We start from the raw sequence: 18,308 nt of genomic DNA on the forward strand, positions 1-18,308 counted from the left end.
TTATATATTTGGAAATGGAGGCTCAGATAAAACTCAGTTGCCCAAGGTCACACAACTCATGCCAAATGAAACCTGATTCAAATCAGGACGTGTTGACTCCTGAGACTGTCATCTCCCTGAGACATTCTGTAAGGCATTTCTTTCCCTCCTGTCCCTGCTGCCTTGTAGAAGCAACATACAAATTAGCTCTGAGAAATCCCAACAGGCGTTTCAAACTCTGATTAGAAAAGCAGAACTCTGAAGACTTGGATTCAAATCTGGATTTTGTCACTATTTGGAATGTGAGATTTCAATGCAGGTTGGTTTTCCAGGGTTCAGACTCCACGGACATATAATTTAAGAGCTACTATATATTACAATGTCTCCATTCGATCCTTACAACAGTCCTGTGAAATAGTGATTATTATTCCTGTTTCATAAATCAAATCAAATAAAAATAACTGGGTGACAGTTACGTGAGTAAAAGACATGTCTCTCTCAGCATTGCTGTTTCTACTAATGAGATATTAAATAGGGGTGCATTTTATACGTGGAATGGGCAGTGCAGATATTGCTACTATACAGAACCTATAATTAAAAGAGTGGATGTTTGTGACCTTGACTTGGTCTCCCAGTATCCTAATTAGAATTTAACCACTGTGGCATTCTGAGACTCATTCCGATGCTTGGGTACGAGTCGGGGGTGTGAATGTGTGTAGGCATGGCTCTAGAGAAGCCATCCCAGGACACAGGCTCCAGTCACCTGAGGCTATGATAAGCCAGCTGTCCTCTAGCAATGAGGTGGAGACCTGGGGTTTGAGCTGGGACCCCTGCCTCCACCTACCTCACTCTGGTTTGGGCAGGGATCAACATGGCAGCTCCTGAAGCTCTCCAGAACCCACTTGCCTCTCACTTAATGCACAAGAAACCAATGAGCCTTCCCGGGGTGTTTTTCTTGCAGATTTCCAAGCCTGGCTATTGGCTTTCTGTCACTTCTTTCAGGCCTGATTAACACAGTATAAAATTGAGGGGTTTTCAGCTATTCTTCAAAGAGAAGGAGTCAGTTTTCTTCCCCCTCATTCTGAAATAAGCAATTGCATTACCTCCATGTGAATGGAGTCTGGGGATGCAAGGAGATGGGATCAATACACAGTTAGAAGGAAGGCAGAAGCTGCAACAGCAGTGGACGCGGTGCGCTGCTCAGGCCGAGCTGCTGAGTCCTAGCATGAAGGGAAGATCAGGGGGGCGGTCGGTGATCTGTTTCCCTGCCTGTTGGTATAAGGCAAAGTGGCACAGGCCTTGCCTGATGGGGATTGTGATAATGGTAATTGTTAACATCTACTGGGCACTTACCACTTGCTGTGCTAAGTCTCTGACATGATTATCTCATTCAATCCTCACAAAATCCTTATGTGATTGGTACTATCATTGCCCCCACCTGACAGATGATGGAAACTGAGACTCTGAGGGGTTAGTGAGTTGCCTAAGGTAGCACAACTGGTGAGTGATGGAGCTGTATTAAATTCCAGATTAGCTGAGGTCAGAGCTTCTCTCTTGATCAACATACTCTAATGTATCCAGGGTCGAAGCCGGAGGAGCTTCCTAATTGGGCCTATTAGCTCAGCCTATCATTGTGGGAGATAGATGGAGGAAATCTTCAAGACTCAATAAAAGTGGCTTCCTTTGGGGCCAAGAAGCATTCTCTCTTGCTGATGAAAGTCTAAATTCAGAAGTTCCCGCAGGGGTTGGCGAGATGTAGGAGAAACGGCATAGAGAGATGGAGGACTCAATTTGAATCCCAGCTCCATTCACTGCCTTGGGACTGTGAGCCAATAACGTGACATCTCACAGCCCGCATTTTCTGACCTGTGAAATGAGGATGGTGACACCTATCTTTCAGCAAAGTGCCTGGCCCATTACTGGTGATTCGTATCTGTTGGCTCTCTTCTCTCCTTCTGGGGGGCTTAAATCCCTGGGGTCTCTGAATGTATCCACAAGTCCATCCTCCACTTTCCATTTTCCGAGAAACTTGGCAGAAAGCATGTGCTCGTGCAAACACCTGCGGGAGATCAAACTCAAAGTTGAGGTTCTTGCCTTGGGTTGGAATTATATATCAGTGGTTCTATCCTGCTGGAGAGAAACTCCACTTAGCAGACAGAAAGGCTTCTGATGAAATATTTTGACATGAAAATGCATTCGTTTTGTAAGAAAAATTTTCCAACATCCAATGTATGGGGCACACAGTAGGAAAAAGAAAGATTCCTGGTGAAAAGTTTTGTGAACTTCTTCTGCACTGGAGGTTTCTCACCTTCTTCACAGTCATCACAGGTCAATGTCCTTCCACTCTTCCCATGTCCCCGGCTCCATTTCCTCTGGCCATGCTTCTGTTCTGCAGAGCTAAACCCAAGTTAGACATGAGGCAGCTCTATCACCTCCTCCTGAAACTGGGTTAGCCATCCTGCTTCTCTAGATTTTTCCCTAGAAAAATCCACCTACGAAGTAAGTAACCTGGCAAACCTTACCATTTCTGTGATTTAAATACAGATAAATGGACCACTTGGTCTAAAATGGTCAAAATGGTGGCATGAGAACAGATTAAATAAGATCTGCCCAGTCACTGACTGAATTCATTGACACACAGTGCTAAAATATTTGACCTCTGCCCCATACCTAAGTTGTTCATCACGATGATGCCTCCCTTGAGAGAGGTGGTTCTCAATATGACAGGACATTAGGATCACCTGGGAAGCTCTGATAACTCCCCATGCTCCTGCCTCTCACTGGATCCTATAAATCACAGTCTCTAGGGGTGGGATTCAGGCATCAGCATTTTCCTTTAACTTTCCAAGTGATACCAATGTGTTGCCAAGGTTGGGAACTGCTGTTTTTATGGAAAAAGGACTAGAACAATTCAGAGGGAAAATGTCCTAAACCCCACTACTCACCCCTTCCCCATGGCTCTACAATTAAATTCCCTGCCAACACCAACTCCCTAAGAACCTTTTCACGTGGCTTCATCTCTGAGGTCCTGGGCATTTCAGACTGAGAGCTGGCTGGCCAATGATATGTGTGCTCGCTGACAACAATTCAACAGCTTTTCTTGGCATACTTGAGCTCAAAAAGCTGAAAGATAAAGACCTCACATTAAGCTAAGGGGTCTTGCTCTCTCTCCTCCAATCTCCCCAGGCTGATAAATAATGGATAATGAAGAACAGTGCTATTACATGCATAAAGCACTTGGCATCTGCCTCTAAGACAGCACTTTCCATCTAACCTGAGGTCCAGTTCAGCATAAAATCTGTTTGGTGGAAAGGCCAGGTCCTTTTGGAGGGCTCTTTGATGCTGCCAAGTTATTCAATGGAAAAAGGAAATAATTCAACTCTAGAATCAATCGCAATGTCGGTTTCTAAAAGGCCAAAGGGCTAGGTTAGTATGAATGAAGCTTCTCTTTCTCTTTCAGAGCATGACATCCAACATGTACCTATTTTTGAAGGGCAGAGCAGCAAAGCTTCTCAGAGAGGTCCATCCAAAATTGAGTCCCTTAGAAATCTTCTGTTGTGTTTTCCTCTTTACAGAACATAGCACAACCATCAGAGCCTGTGTGTGTAATTGTTCTTTGTCTCCTCCCACTAGAGTTCAAATTCCACACAGGTGACACCATTTCTGTTTTGCATCTTTTGTGCCTAACACAGCACCTGGCAAAAAACAGGCACTCAAATACCTGCTGAATGGATGCTGAAGGAGCAACATGAAACATCTGCTTTACAGAGAGTTTCAGGGCATGTTTTGCTTTATTAGGCAAACACTTTATACCTTTTGGGGAAACTGGGGCCTTTCAAAAGATGAAGAGGTAACATGGAGTTAGGCAGTCTTTCCTCTTCACTAGAAATGCAAACTGGGGAAGAGCCCAAGTCCCATCTGGGCGCATGGCTGTGCAGCCCTGGAGAAGTCACATCCTCAGCTTTGTGAGCAAAAGAGAGATTTCACCCCAAGCCCTCTGATCACACTGATGTTTCAGTGAGACAATGTGCCAGAGGAGGCAGACTCATCAGTGAGCCTGGCATTTGGTAGTGGGCATTCTCTGCACGGTGGCACGGATTGATGTGGGAGCACCAAGGGCTCAAATGCCTACAACTTCACGTGCACTGTGGAATTTTGGGTCAATTACTGAACATTCCTGGGTCTCAGTTTCCTCATTTAAAAAATACCCATGTATAAATTAATATTTTATTAGGATCGTGATAAACACAGTGTTTCTTTCACAACGTATGTTCCACAGAGAACTAATCCTTCCACTGCCTTATAGATAAAGGGTTCTATTTCAAAATAAGCTTGAGGAACACCACACACGCTATGCTTCCTGATCTAGTTAAGATTCAACAACAAATATTTATTGAGCATATACTATGTGTCACACACTGGATACACCAGTGAACAGAAAAACATAAATTCCTGCCCTCGTGGAGCTTATATGTTACTGAGGGGAGACAGACAATAAACAAAATAAACAAGAAAACATAATAGACTAGATGCTGGTAAATGCTATGGAGAAAAATATAGCAAGGAAAGAGGTTGCAAAGGAGGGAGTGAGAGGAAGGCGATATTTCTTTCTCTCATCATTTCTATAGAATCCCAGAGAAGGCTCTGATTGGCTGACATTGTTCATAGGCCCACCCCTTAGACTAACTGCTGTTGAAGAAACTGCATCGAATCTGTGATTCTCCAGACATGGTCATGTCTGCACTCCTATGGATCAGGAGTCAGAAGTGGCTTCCAAAGGAGGAGGAAGACAAGAAGACAACATCAACTGCTATCATAGGCCATAGAAGACCTGGAAGACCAAACTTTTTTTATGAATTAATGTTCATTGCAGCACTATTTACAATAGCCAAGATATGGAAGCAACCTAAATGTCCATTGACAGAGGAATGGATAAAGAAGATGTGGTACATATACACAATGGAATATTACTCAGCCATAAAAAAGAACAAAATAATGCCATTTGCAGCAACATGGATGGACCCCAGAGATTACTATACTAAGTGAAGTAAGTCAGACAGAGAAAGACAAATATCATATGATGTCAATCGTGTGTGGATCTAATTTTTAAAAATGGTAAAAATGATCTTATTTACAAAACAGAACAGACTTACAGATATTAAAAACAAACTTATGGTTACCAAAGAGGAAACATGGTGGGGAGGGATAAATCAGGAGCTTGGGATTAATATACACACACTACTATATATGATAGAAAACCAACAAGGACCTACTATATAACACAGGGAACTCTAGCCAATATTCTGTGATAACCTGTATGAGAAAAGAACCTGAAAAAGAATGAATATATGTATATGTATAACTGAATCACTTTGCTGTACACCTGAAACTAACATAACATTGTAAATCAACTATAATCCAATAAAAATTTTTTGAAAAATAAAAAGAATTTTGAGAAATCCTGCAGTGGATAAACGTGTAAATCTTCATTTAACCCAGTAGTTACCCAATGCTGTTAACCACATACATTTGTTTGTGAATACCTATCAGTACACTTTGATAAATGCCTAGTTGTAAACTTACATGATTTCATCAATGCTCCATCTACAGTTCAAATAACCTCACTATTAGTAAATCTAGATTTTTTGAGCAAATTCTCAAGTTTTTAAAGGACTTTCTAGATTGAAGTATTTCGTATCTCTCCTTATTTTTTCCTTTAATGGAAGTACATCTTGGCACAGGTAAGTGTCTTTCCTCAAATGTAATGAGAAATCTGAAGGATTTAGTTTCTGAGGCAGAGCTGCCTCCATGGTTTAGCAAAGGATCTGCAAACAATAAATGAATGAATCGAAAGTTGGAGCACCTAGTTTTGATGCAAGAAGAAATCTTCCAAACCACCATTTGTCCTGGTCAAATTGGTCTAGTTTAATGAGAAACTTTCATGATGTTTTATAGAAATGTTTGCAAAATCACAACCCTGTAAAATGTCATGTCATATTCCTTGTGACTTTGGGAAATGTCATGAGGTAAGCTATATCAGTAGGGCTCTTAATGCTTGCAATAAAAATCTCTCAGGGAGAGGGAGGCAGATATTTACAGTAGCTGTTGAGCCACAGGTCACAAAACATAAAACAGCTGGTTGAATGACAGAAGCAGAAGATCCCAAACTATTCACAGAAGATGTCAGTGTCTGTGGCCTGGTCCAGAACTGACCTCATTACTAAGACACTGTTTCATTCTAGCAAGTCATTCCAGCATCTAGGGAATCTGGATTCATTTTCAGTAGATACTGGGATAACAATAATAAACTCTTGGGGTTTAGGAAAAAGGGTCAGCGAATTTGATGACTAAAGGGACCACCTAGCATTCTTTTTCTTCAGACATGTTTTTTATTTTTAAATGGCTTTGTTTTATTTCATTTTAAAATTCAATGCATAGCCATTTAAAAAATATTAAAACATATGAATAAAAAGTACTCATAATTTCTCAGTTTAGAAATAACCACTATTAAACTTTTGATGAAGTGTTAAGTTTTAAGTTATGCTTTTTATGTTTCTGTTTACACAAATGTGCAAGTAAGCATGTAGTGTGTATTGTGGGTTGGTAAATATGTAGTTCTGTGTATCGATTTAGCTTTAGAATTATAAACATTTCCCCACATCATCAGAAAGTCTTCATATATATCACTTTAATGGCTACATAATATTCCATCTATTACATGCACTGTAATTTACTCACTGCTCTATATTTGGAGATGTTATGTTGCACACACATCTCCATGTTTTTGCCACTATAAATAAAATTGATGTAAAACTGGCATATAAGACTTCAGTAAATATAATATTCAGTCCCCTCAGGAATGTGGGAATTTTAGAAGAAAACATACGGGTTAATTGGTGATTTTTCCAAGTCATTATAAACGAATTAAAAGAGCAAGAGGACAGTGTTTCCATACCTATGTTTATTGTTGATGCAACACAGAAATTTGCTTTGATGCTGGGGAAGAGAGTTTTCTTTAAATTGTTGGAGGCAGAAAATTTCAAGAGGATCAAAACTAAAAAATCACTGCTTTTCTGCCAGAACACAGGGAAGAAAAGCAATAATCAAACAAAATCATTAGGAGGGATCAGGCCAGAGGCATTCATTATAAGTAAAAAAAAAAAAACATGACAGCATTTAGAGGGTTGATGAAGGCAGCTGGCACCTTTCAACTATTAACAGTCTTGAAGGTCCTCTAACAACAGAAAACAGACTAAAGAAAGGGCAGGAGTAATCAGTCCCCAAACAACAAGCTCCTTCATACCTTTGATTTGTTTTTTTCAATGATGCTAAGAATATAGTATATACACAATGATAATGGAGATTCTGTGATACTTACAGTATCAGAATGCAATCATTCATATGTGTGTTGTGTGTACACATGCACATATTCTCCCCTAAGGCATATCTTTTCCTCAATAAATTTCTAATAGGACTTCAGTAAAAACAGGAGAGTTCCTTTGTCTACTACACAAGTGTAGCAATTTAGCTAATCCTGCCAGTAATGTATGTCTGTTTCAAAGACCAGGCCAAACCAAGCTGACATTCCTAAAGAAGTGCACAAACAAACCTCATGGGAAAGGCACGCTGGCTTAAAATTCTGCACAGCAGGTCACCAAGTTGGCTTTTTAAGCAGGTGAAACCTGTCCAATTCGTTCTCTGGTTCTTGGGCATGTCCCATATCTTACCACGGAAGCATCAGCCTTTTCAACCTCTGCATCTTTGATAAATACCACACAGTTCCTTAGGTCATTCTGCATCATTCACCTGGTGACTTTTATGGAAAATGTGGCACCAAACTTTGAGGTCAGGATCCCTCGCCCACTAATTCCAATTTAGCCAGAGTGGAACCAGTTAACTATCTCTGAGAAACAACTCCTAGATTTTTCTTTTTTTTCGGCAAGGATATTTTATTCCCCTGGCAGGGGTGATTTTGATGGGTGGCTGGACATTTATGTGTGCACAGAAATCTAATTTCATTTCCTGCTGTTGGGGTAATGTAAGCTCCCTTTCCCTGCACGGAGGATGGAAGGCGTCAGGTTGGCAACCTGGCCGGTTTCCCATTGATCCCACCCTCATCAACGGGATGGAGTGGGGAGGCAGACTGACCAATGGAAACCTTTGGCTTGGTGCCCTCAGAAGTCAGGGTGTTAGTTTTCAGGCTCTGCTAGACACCGTGGCCAAGGCCAAGGGTGCTCTGTCAAACCTATCCATTTCAATTAAAGCCTAGACAGTTGGGAAGTAAAATAATCAATTTTGCAAGCTGAACTCAATCATCCTGTCGACACTTTATCTTTGCTCCGGATATACTTGTGCAGGACATGTTTAATACGACTCTCACGACATTATTCACCGATGACACTTCTGGTTAGAGACTGATCAAAGCTACTTTGTAAAAGTTACCAAGCTAAGGGAAAGTGGCAAAAGTTTCATATGTATAAATATATATATGTATGTAATATAGGTGTGTGTGGTGCACAAAACTTCCTTACTTGTCATTGAAAGGTCTCTGTGATCCAATGCCAAGCTCTACAGCCAAATCAACTAAATTGTTTGTTAATATATATCCAATGCTTCAATCAAATTTCTTGATGACCAACACTCCCGCATATCCCACAAAGTTAGAGACTATTACTAATGCCCTTTCCTTCCACAGTGATGCTTTCGACCATTTATTACTGCTCAACACAATGTGTTGGTCGTTTATCGAGCAACATTAGTGTGCCAGGCAGTTCATTTAGAGATGTCCACACATAATTGGCTTGATCCTTAAATCTTTGGAATAAACAAATTCTAATAGACAACTGTGCTCAACTTATCTATTTATTTATTTGTTTATCTCACTCTATTGTCATTACATTTTTTATTGTATTCATTGAAAAGTGATCAATTCAGTGAAGGCAAAAACTGAATCTTTGTCTCCACTCTCTTTAGCATCTAGCAGCGTGTGTGAAACACAGTAAATGCTCAATATTTTGAGTAAATTTGTGAATTATAATATCATTATTACTCCATCATACAAATCAGTTCCCTGATGCTTAATGAGTTTATGTAACTTGACAAGTCACACAGCTTGTCAGTATGAGAGCTGGGATTTGAATCTGGTTTTGTCTAACCCCTCCCCTCCTCTGCCTAAGCCCATCACTGACCTGACTGAGACCTCCATGACCAGTTTATATCAAACAAGATCCACACCCTGGTCTGGAGTTGTTTCCTGCCCCTCTGAGCACAGGACTCAGATGATGCACTCAAACAAAAGTGAGGTTCTGCCAATGAGGAAGAATGGAAGTAGAGAAACAGCTGTGGGTGAACAGCCAATAGTGACTGCTATTGAAAAGGAACAGTAAAATAGTTCATGGGAGCTACATGGTGAGGAGTATTACCCAGTGTATGGCCTCATCTGACACTTTAATGCTAATAATCCTGAAACTTTATTTCTAATTAATGTCTCTCTTTTTAGCTCTCTATACATGAGCATCCAACAGATATTACACACTTGAGTATTCCACAGGTTCTTCGACTCAACAAGCCTCAAACTGAATTAATCATCTTCTCCACAATCTGTATTCCCTATCCTGTGGTCCCTCTTCTCTTGGCCCTCTGGCACCACATCTATCAGTTCACCCAAGGCTTAAACCTAAATGGCTTCTTAAAATCTTTTTCCACTCCAACTGCTACACCCCTACCTAAACACATGGGTTGTGGCATTGAGTTTTGTCACTGCTGAGATCCAAGGATCTCTTAGATTAGTCCACTCAACTCTAGTTACCAACACTGTCTAGGCTTATATCCTCATAGAGTCTCATCTAGTCTATTTCCAGAACCTCTATTCTATATTTCCAATATCTGGTTTCCCCAAAGCCAATCTAGGCTCGACCATACCAGTATACCATATTTCTTAATTATGAATCTGCTCACAACTCATCAAAGTATCTTAGTTAACATCACGATAAAAAAGCCTTTGTTGTACAACTTCTCTTCAACTATCCAGACTTACCTCTTGTTCCTCCATCCTTTTCATTTTACCAGTGAGAAATCCTGAACTACATGAATTCCAATAACACCCCATGGATAACCTGTACTTCCAGTTTACTTTTAGCAGTTAACCAGACAAAATACATTAAACAATGTTTCTCAGACACTGGACAAAAGGTAGCTCAGGGAAGTGATCTCTGAGAAAAAGAAAACAAAGATGTAAGCCCTACAACTGCCTGGAGCTTACTGCCTGAAGGGTTTTCAGGCCACAGTGAACGGAGGGGAAACTCAAATGGAGCCCTGGCCTCCCTGAGTGGAGGAGTGCGGGGAGGCCAGGACAGCCAGGATTCACAGGGCTTTACCAAAGAGCACTAAATAGGGGAATGAATGTATGGAGAGGAAAGAGCTGCACACAGAGGTCTGGAGACATGCAGAGGGTTCTCCTAGAGTCTCCACCTGAGTACTGATCAGTGCACGCAAGTGAGGAAACTGCAGGAGGCGGGGGAAAGTACCCTCTGAAAGGAACATTTGGAAAAATCCCTGGAGTTCACACTGGGCCAGAAACAGTTTGTGCCCCCACCAGCCAGAGTAAAATAAATAAATAAATAAATAAAACATTGAGAATAGATGTGACACAAGGTAGAGTACATAGAAAGGATATTGCCTCAATATTGCGGTAAAATTAGCCCCTTAGTCTAAACACTGCTCTGAGCCTGCCTAAGAAAGCTAAAAAGCAAGTCTTGAAAGTACGAAATTGTTTTCAAGTAAACTATCTGTATCCCAGAACAAAGCTTAAATGTATTTAAAGGAATACAAAAATAGCCAGCACCCAACAAGGTAAAATTAACAGTGTCATCCTTCCAATAAATATTACTAGACATGCAAAGAAGCAGGAAAGTACCACCCAAAATGAGAAGCAAACTCAATGAACAGAAATAGACCTAGATGACATAATTAGTAGATAAGGTCATTAAAACAGATATGATAAATATATTCCACATGTTCAAGAAGCTAGAGGAGAGTATGAACATGTTAAGTAAGGAAAGATGTGGAAGACATAAAAAGAAGAACCAAATTGAACTTATTTTATAGAGGGGAAAAATTTAAAAAAACAGTATTAGAGATTAAAGATACACTGAATGAGATGAACATCAATCAGATACTTAAGAAGATTAGTGAGCTTAAAGATGTAGCAAAAGATACTATCCAAAATGAAATAAAGAGAAAAAATACTGAAACAACAGAGCAAAGAAAAAACAAAAAACAAAAAAAACAGAGCCATGGGACTACTTTAAGTGGCATAATACACATGTAATTGGAGACTCTAAAAAGGGGGAGGAGGGTCATATCTGAAGAAGTAATGGCTAAAAAATTTCCAAATATGATGAATATTTTAAAACTACAAATTTAAGAAGCTCAACAAACCACAAGTATAAGAATCATGAAGATTATACTAAGGCCATCATAATCAAATTGCTTAAAGATAGGGCTTCCCTGGTGGTACAGTGGTTAGGAATCAGCTTGCCAATGCAGGAGACATGGGTTCGAGCCCTGGTCCGGGAAGATCCCACATGCTGCGAAGCAACTAGGCCCGTGCGCCACAACTACTGAGCCTGCGCTCTAGAGCCCGCGAGCCACAACTACTGAGCCCGTGTGCCACAACTACTGAAGCTCGTGTGCCTAGAGTCCATGCTCCACAACAAGAGAAGCCCGCGCACCGCAACGAAGAGTAGCCCCTGCTCGCCGCAACTAGAGAAAACCCACGCACAGCAACAAAGACCCAATGCAGCCAAAAAAAAAAAAAAAAAAATTGCTTAAAGAGAAAATCTTTTTTTTAAAATAAATTTATTTATTTTATTTTATTTATTTTTGGCTGCATTGGGTCTTCGTTGTTGCACACGGGCCTTCTCTAGTTGTGGCAAGCGGGGGCTACTCTTTGTTGCAGTGCACAGGCTTCTCATTGCGGTGGCTTCTCTTGTTGCGAAGTATGGGCTCTAGGCACACAGGCTTCAGTAGTTGCGGCACGTGGGCTCAGTAGTTGTGGCTCATGGGCTCTAGAGTGCAGGCTCAGTAGCTGTGGTGCATGGGCTTAGTTGCTCTGCGGCATGTGGGATCATCCAGGACCAGGGCTTCGAACCCGTGTCCCCTGCGCTGGCAGGCGGATTCTTAACCACTGAGCCACCAGGGAAGTCCCAAGAGAAAATCTTAAAGCATCCACAGAGGGAGAAAAGGGCATGTACATAGAGAGGATTCAAGATAAGAATGACATTCGAACAGTGCAAGCTGGAAGATATTGGAGCAACATTGTTAAATTACTTGGGGTGAAGGAGGGCTATGTCAACCAAGAATGCTATACCCAGTGAATGTATCTTTCAAAAAATGAAGCCAGAATGAAGCCTTTTTCAGATAAACAAAGATCTGAAATAATCCATCAACAGTGGATCTGCATTAGATGAAATGTTAAAGGAATTCCTTCAAACAGAAGAATGTGATATCAGAGGGAAAGTGAAATTTACACAAGGAATCAAAGAACTTCTGAAACTGTTTTTTATATATAAATATATATAAGTACACATATATTTACATATTTATATATACATACACAAGGAATCAAAGAACCTCTGAAATGGTTTTATATATATATATGTGTATATGTAAGTAAATATAAAATTTTTCATATTTTAAAAAAGTCTCCTTAATTTTTTTTAATTTTTTAAAGCAAAATCTTAAAAATTATTATGTGGTTTATAAACATATAGAAGTAAAATGTATGACAACCAAAACACAAAGGCCAGGGGAGGGAAAATGGTAGAATACTTTTGTAAGGTAAAAGACAACTGCTATAAACACTAAAGCAACCACAAAAGAGAAAATGCAAAGTGTTATTGCCAATAAGCAAATAAAGGAGATCATTTGAACCTTTAAAAAATAATTCAATAACACACCGTGTTCTCCCTGTTTCTGTGTCTATTAATATGTGTTGTCCCTGTTTATTTCTGCTCCAGAATATGTGGCAAACTCCTCCTCATCTCTCAAGGATCAGCTCAACTAACACCTACTCTGGGGAGCTTCCTATGACACCCACAGTCAAGCATACTTTTAGAAAAATAATTACATTATGACCATATTATTGTCTGTTACCATGGCTGACTCCTCACTAGACTTGACATTCTCAGCAAATAGTATATCCCTGCTACAGAGTACATCTTTGGTAAATATTTATTGAATGAATGAAGTGTGAATGAATGAATTCAATGCTTTTATTAACTCTGATTACCCTTTGGGTCCTGTGATCCAAAACAGATTTACCTTGTTAGCACCGAGTGACCATCCTGATTCTAATCTGTTGAAAGACTAACAACTCAGGTTAAATAATACTTATCCTTATTACTCCTGAGGTCATCAAGCCCAAACAGTTCCATAGTAAAATAATAAGACTAGCTCCAAGGAGAGTGCATGGAATTATCCTGAATGAAGAAAAATCCAGGACATCTTTGAGAATTTCTACTATTAACATGATCCATGAACTCCTTTCCTGTCAATATTCTGTAGGGTTCCACTCAAATGGTTCCTTTTCACAAAGTCTTCCCTATTTCCCCAAATAGGAATAAGCTTTTACCTCTTCTGAACTCCCCTGGTCCTTTGCATATCCATTTGGCCATTAGGTATAGTATTTTTGGATATGAAATAATTCTGTGTGCTTATCTCTCTTACTAGACTATGAGCTCCTTTAATTTTATTCATCTGTTCATCCTTCCCTGGAGCATATTGACAAATTTAGCATATGTTCAATTACTGTCTTAAAGAAATGAATAAAGAATTCACAATATAATATGGAATATTTTGATAAATCCTGTCACAACTCTATGGAATGATGGGGATCCACTGAACTAAGACTAACCTAGGGTAAAACTGACACAGCAACAAAGTGTCTGTGAGAAATGTTTTTCTTTCTTTATCAATCATCTATAATTCCATATCTATATTATGAAAGTTTACAAGGATATATTTCTCTTGAGACTTCTCAGTAAGAGGCCAAAACTCTATTTTCACTTTTTGTTTTGTTTTCATCCTGAAAAACACTTTTAGAAATCTTATTAGAGATCCATAACATTTATCAATCCACAAGTCATTTAGCTATTTATTTATTCATTTATTCTTTCAATAAGTGTTCACTGCAGGCTAACCATGTGCAAGGATGAATATACACAGATTGATAAAATCACCATCTCTATCCTAAATGGGCTTCCAGTGATGGTGAAGACTGACATAAACAGAATATCAGCAACACTAATAACTGAAAGATAGAGGCATGCACGGAAAAAGGGCATCTACCCAGAAAAAAGTGAGGGGCAGAAAGGGCATCCTGGATGACATGATACCTGAAATGAAACCTGCAGAAAGAGAAGACAAAGACCAAGGTAGAGGCGAGTAGGGAGGAGAGCTGAGTGTATGGCAATAGAATAAGTACAATAGGAGAGCCTCAAGAGATGTATCTGCAAAAGTAAGTAAAGGACAAATAATTGAGAAGCTCTTGTGCATGATAACAAAATCAGCTTTATTCTGAAGACAGAGAATCACTGAAGTGTTTTAAGTGGATGACATGTTTACATTTGCGTGAAAGAAACTCAGTGGGTTTCAGGGAGAATGTGTTAGAGTGAGACTCCAATGAGAAAGGTGGTCAGCTTGCACTGGGGTTCATCTTCCTTACCTGGAGAATGAGAGGAAAGGAACATATGATTCCCAGTGCTAGTAGTTTATGAGTTTCTAAATGTGATCTCTCTTTCTTTGACACTGTCCGAGGGATTGCAGGTATGGTTATTTTCCTTCTGGGGGCTTCTAAATTTCAACACCCCTAAAATGAGGAATTTGGACAAGGCCATCTCTGAGGTCTCCTTTCATACATAAAATCCACGGTCCTAAGACCATTTTTTTTCTCTTGGGTAATAACAAAAATTTCAGAGTATGTAAAACAATGCCCAGTAATTTCATAATTTAAAAAATACAGGAATATTGCACTCAGATGGCTACTCATCTCCAGCAATTAGAAAGTAATTATACTGCAAGTTTTTAAAAAGTCTCCCCAAACTTGATGGCTCAGCAAAAATTATTAATTTAAACTAAAAATAAACATGTGACCCTCTTCACATTCCCCTTGTCTGGCACCCTGGTGTGATAACCCCAGTGAGCCCCTCCCCATTTCAGCATATAAGAAAATCTGCAATCATCTTTCTGTTATTGATTCTTTATTAGAATCATGTGTCTTATTTGAATAGAAGACTCTGCAGTGACTGAGGGCTCCCTGTGCCCACTGGGTAATTAAAGTCTGGGATTATGAAAGTTGGAATCGCTTACTCCTGCCCTAGAGCTCCTGGAAGACCACCACAGCTGATCCTAAATGCAAACAGTACATACATCATTTGGCAATGGGATACATAAATTAGAACTTTCAGAAGTCCAGGCTCTGCAATGAGACTACCTGAGTTTCAATCTAGCTCCAACACTTACTAGGAATATGATCCTGGGAAAACTCACAGACCTGTATAAAACTCAATCCACTACTTTGATAAGTAGGAATAATAACGATAATACCTATATCACTTGGTGACTAGAAAATAAGATATTTACTTCCCTATTTGTTATACCCTACCTCCTTCAATTTGATTCTTTCACCCAGCTCAAGGTTTTTTGTTTTGTTTTGTTTTTACCATGACACTTATCACCTTCTAATGTACTATATAATGCACTTATTTATTGTTTTTAGGCTTATTTATTTCTCCACCACCCCCCCAAAATATGACATTTATATGACATTTATGAGGGCAGAGCTCTTTGCTTTGACTGATGCTTATCCCAAATGGTCAGAACATTTTGTGGCATGCAGTAGGCACTCAATAAATAGCTATTGATTAAATATATTAATAGTAAATTTTATTTGTTTTTTAATTTATTTCTTTTATTTTATTTTTGGCCATGTTGGGTCTTTGTTGCTGTGTGCAGGCTTTCTCTAGTTGTGGCGAGCAGGGGCTACTCTTCTTTGTGGTGCAAGGGCTTCTCATTGCAGTGGCTTCTCTTGTTGCAGAGCACAGGCGCTAGACATGCAGGCTTCAGTAGTTGTGGCTCGCAGGCTCAGTAGTTGTGGCTCATGGGCTCTAGAGCGCAGGCTCAGTAGTTGTGGAGCATGGGATTAGTTGCTCCAGGGCATGTGGGATCTTCCCGGACCAGGGCTCGAACCCATGTCCCCTGCATTGGCAGGTGGATTCTTAACCACTGCACCACCAGGGAAGCCCATTAATAGTAAATTTTAAATTGGCTATTTGCATTCAATGAACGTTAAACTATTGTCATTGATGGTGGTGGCATCATCATCAAATTCCACGTAATTTGGTGTTTTTTGAAATTATCAAGAATTGCCTTATTGACTTTTACTTGATTTTTCCACCATTGATAGCATCCAAGTTATATTTGCAAGAGATGATGAAGTCATATTTGGTTTAGTTTCTACTGGTCAAAGCCTGGTTGACTATCTGCTGTGCCAGGCACTCTGCCACATTTCTGCACTTAGGAAATCTAAGTCCCAGCCTTAGAAGCTCACAAACATGGTAGTGATTATTATCTTGCAATTAATGAACTGAATCTGAGGCCTCTAATGAATGTATTCCTTATCTAATTATATCACCTGTGATCCTCATGCACACAGATAAATGGTCATTTCCTCTCTTCCTTCTCCAACCCCCAACTCTGGAACTTCAAGGACACCAAGGATAATGTCCATAGCTTGGGAAGCAGGAGTAAACAAGAGCCATAAAAATCACCTGGGGAACTTCTTAAATAGGAAACGACCTGACCCAAAAAATTCTGGCTCAGGAGGTCTGAGGTAGGGCCCAGAAATTTGCATTTTAAAAAGCATAGGGTGGGGGGCGCAGAGTCAAGATGTTGTACTAGGAGGACTCAGAATTCGCGTCTCCTCACAACTAGGGCACCTACCAGGCACCCGTGGGGGACCACGGACACCTAAGGGGATGGGAGGAACCCCCAGCAACCGGGTAGGATGTGGGGCGTGGAGGGGGGAGTGAGGGGGGAGGATAAGCAGAGGCGGGACGGGACTGGCGCCCCTGAGGGGCGGCTGCGGGAGCGGAAAGGATCCCACACCTGAAGGGGGAAACTGGGGAACCACTGGGATGGCAGAGGATCAAAAGGGAGCATGGCCAGGTTTCCCCTGCCCACTTGGACCCCCAGGAACCTGTTGAGATCCCAGGCCTGATCCTCTGCCCACCAAGGCCCCTCCAGCCGCGCAGGTCCTGAGGGAGTGGGAAGGAGGGAATGGGGAGCAAAAGTAAAGGGTGGACCTCCAGGACGGCACCCCTGAGGAGTGGCTGGGGGAGGGAAGGAGTTCCTACACCCAGCGGGACCCATCCACGGTTAGGGGTCCAGCGGCAACAGGGGAGACCCTGGGGGAGACAGTGGGGGAGGGGTGTGGAGGAATGGAAGAGAACATGGCCAGTGCTTTCCCTGCCCACTTAGGCACCAGGAACCCTGTTGGGCTCCCAGGCCTAATCCTCTGCCCTCGGAGCCTCCCTCCTGCCACACAGAGCCCAAGCCCCACCAATACATCCCCACCCAGGGCCCCACCTCTACACTCGGGAGACCCCCTCCAACGCGCTGGGCCTAAACCCCACCCACACACCCTCACTCAGGGCTCTACCTCCAAACTCTGGAACCCTACACTCCAGAGGCCCTCCTTTCCACATGCTGCCTCTCCCCTTCCAGGCAGGTCCTAAGCAGAGGCCCTGCCCCATGCTTCAACCTGGCCCCACCTAGGCCCTGCCCCACACTCAAACATCACCCCCCATCTGCCTAGGTCCCATCCCACCCTAAACCCCACCCCTGCCTAATTGCCACCCCCCACCTAAACTCCTCCCCCATAGCCAAGGCAATTCTCATAACACACAAAATACACTTTAAAACAAAGACTATTACAAGAGACAAAGAAGGACACTACATAATGATCAAGGGATCAATCCAAGAAAAAGATATAAGAATTGTAAACATTTATGCACCCAACATAGAAGCACCTCAATACATAAGGCAAATGCTAACAGCCATAAAAGGGGAAATCGACAGTAACACAATCATAGTAGGGGACTTTAACACCCCACTTTCACCAATGGACAGATCATCCAAAATGAAAATAAATAAGAAAACACAAGCTTTAAATGACACATTAAACAAGATGGACTTAACTGATATTTATAGGACATTCCATCCAGATACAACAGAATACACTTTCTTCTCAAGCGCTCATGGAACATTCT

At 41.0% G+C, this 18,308-nt stretch overlaps 1 protein-coding gene across 4 annotated transcripts in view; it reads right to left on the reverse strand.

Moving 5' to 3' along the window:
* The window catches only part of LOC309617194 (uncharacterized protein), a 549,153-nt gene that overhangs the window by 442,528 nt on the left and 88,317 nt on the right, over positions 1-18,308 (reverse strand). Inside the window, exon 4 of one of the 4 annotated variants that reach the window (XM_082369114.1) lies at positions 11,841-14,704. The exons of the other annotated variants lie outside the window; for them this stretch is intronic. Within the exon in view, the coding sequence (XP_082225240.1) occupies positions 14,646-14,704 (59 nt within the window). The 3' untranslated portion in view covers positions 11,841-14,645. Of the gene's footprint in view, positions 1-11,840; positions 14,705-18,308 lie in introns of those variants that run through there. 4 annotated transcript variants of the gene reach the window in all.

The sequence above is a fragment of the Balaenoptera borealis genome, assembly GCF_965194805.1.
Source record: "Balaenoptera borealis genome assembly, chromosome: 19".
NCBI lineage: Eukaryota > Metazoa > Chordata > Mammalia > Artiodactyla > Balaenopteridae > Balaenoptera > Balaenoptera borealis.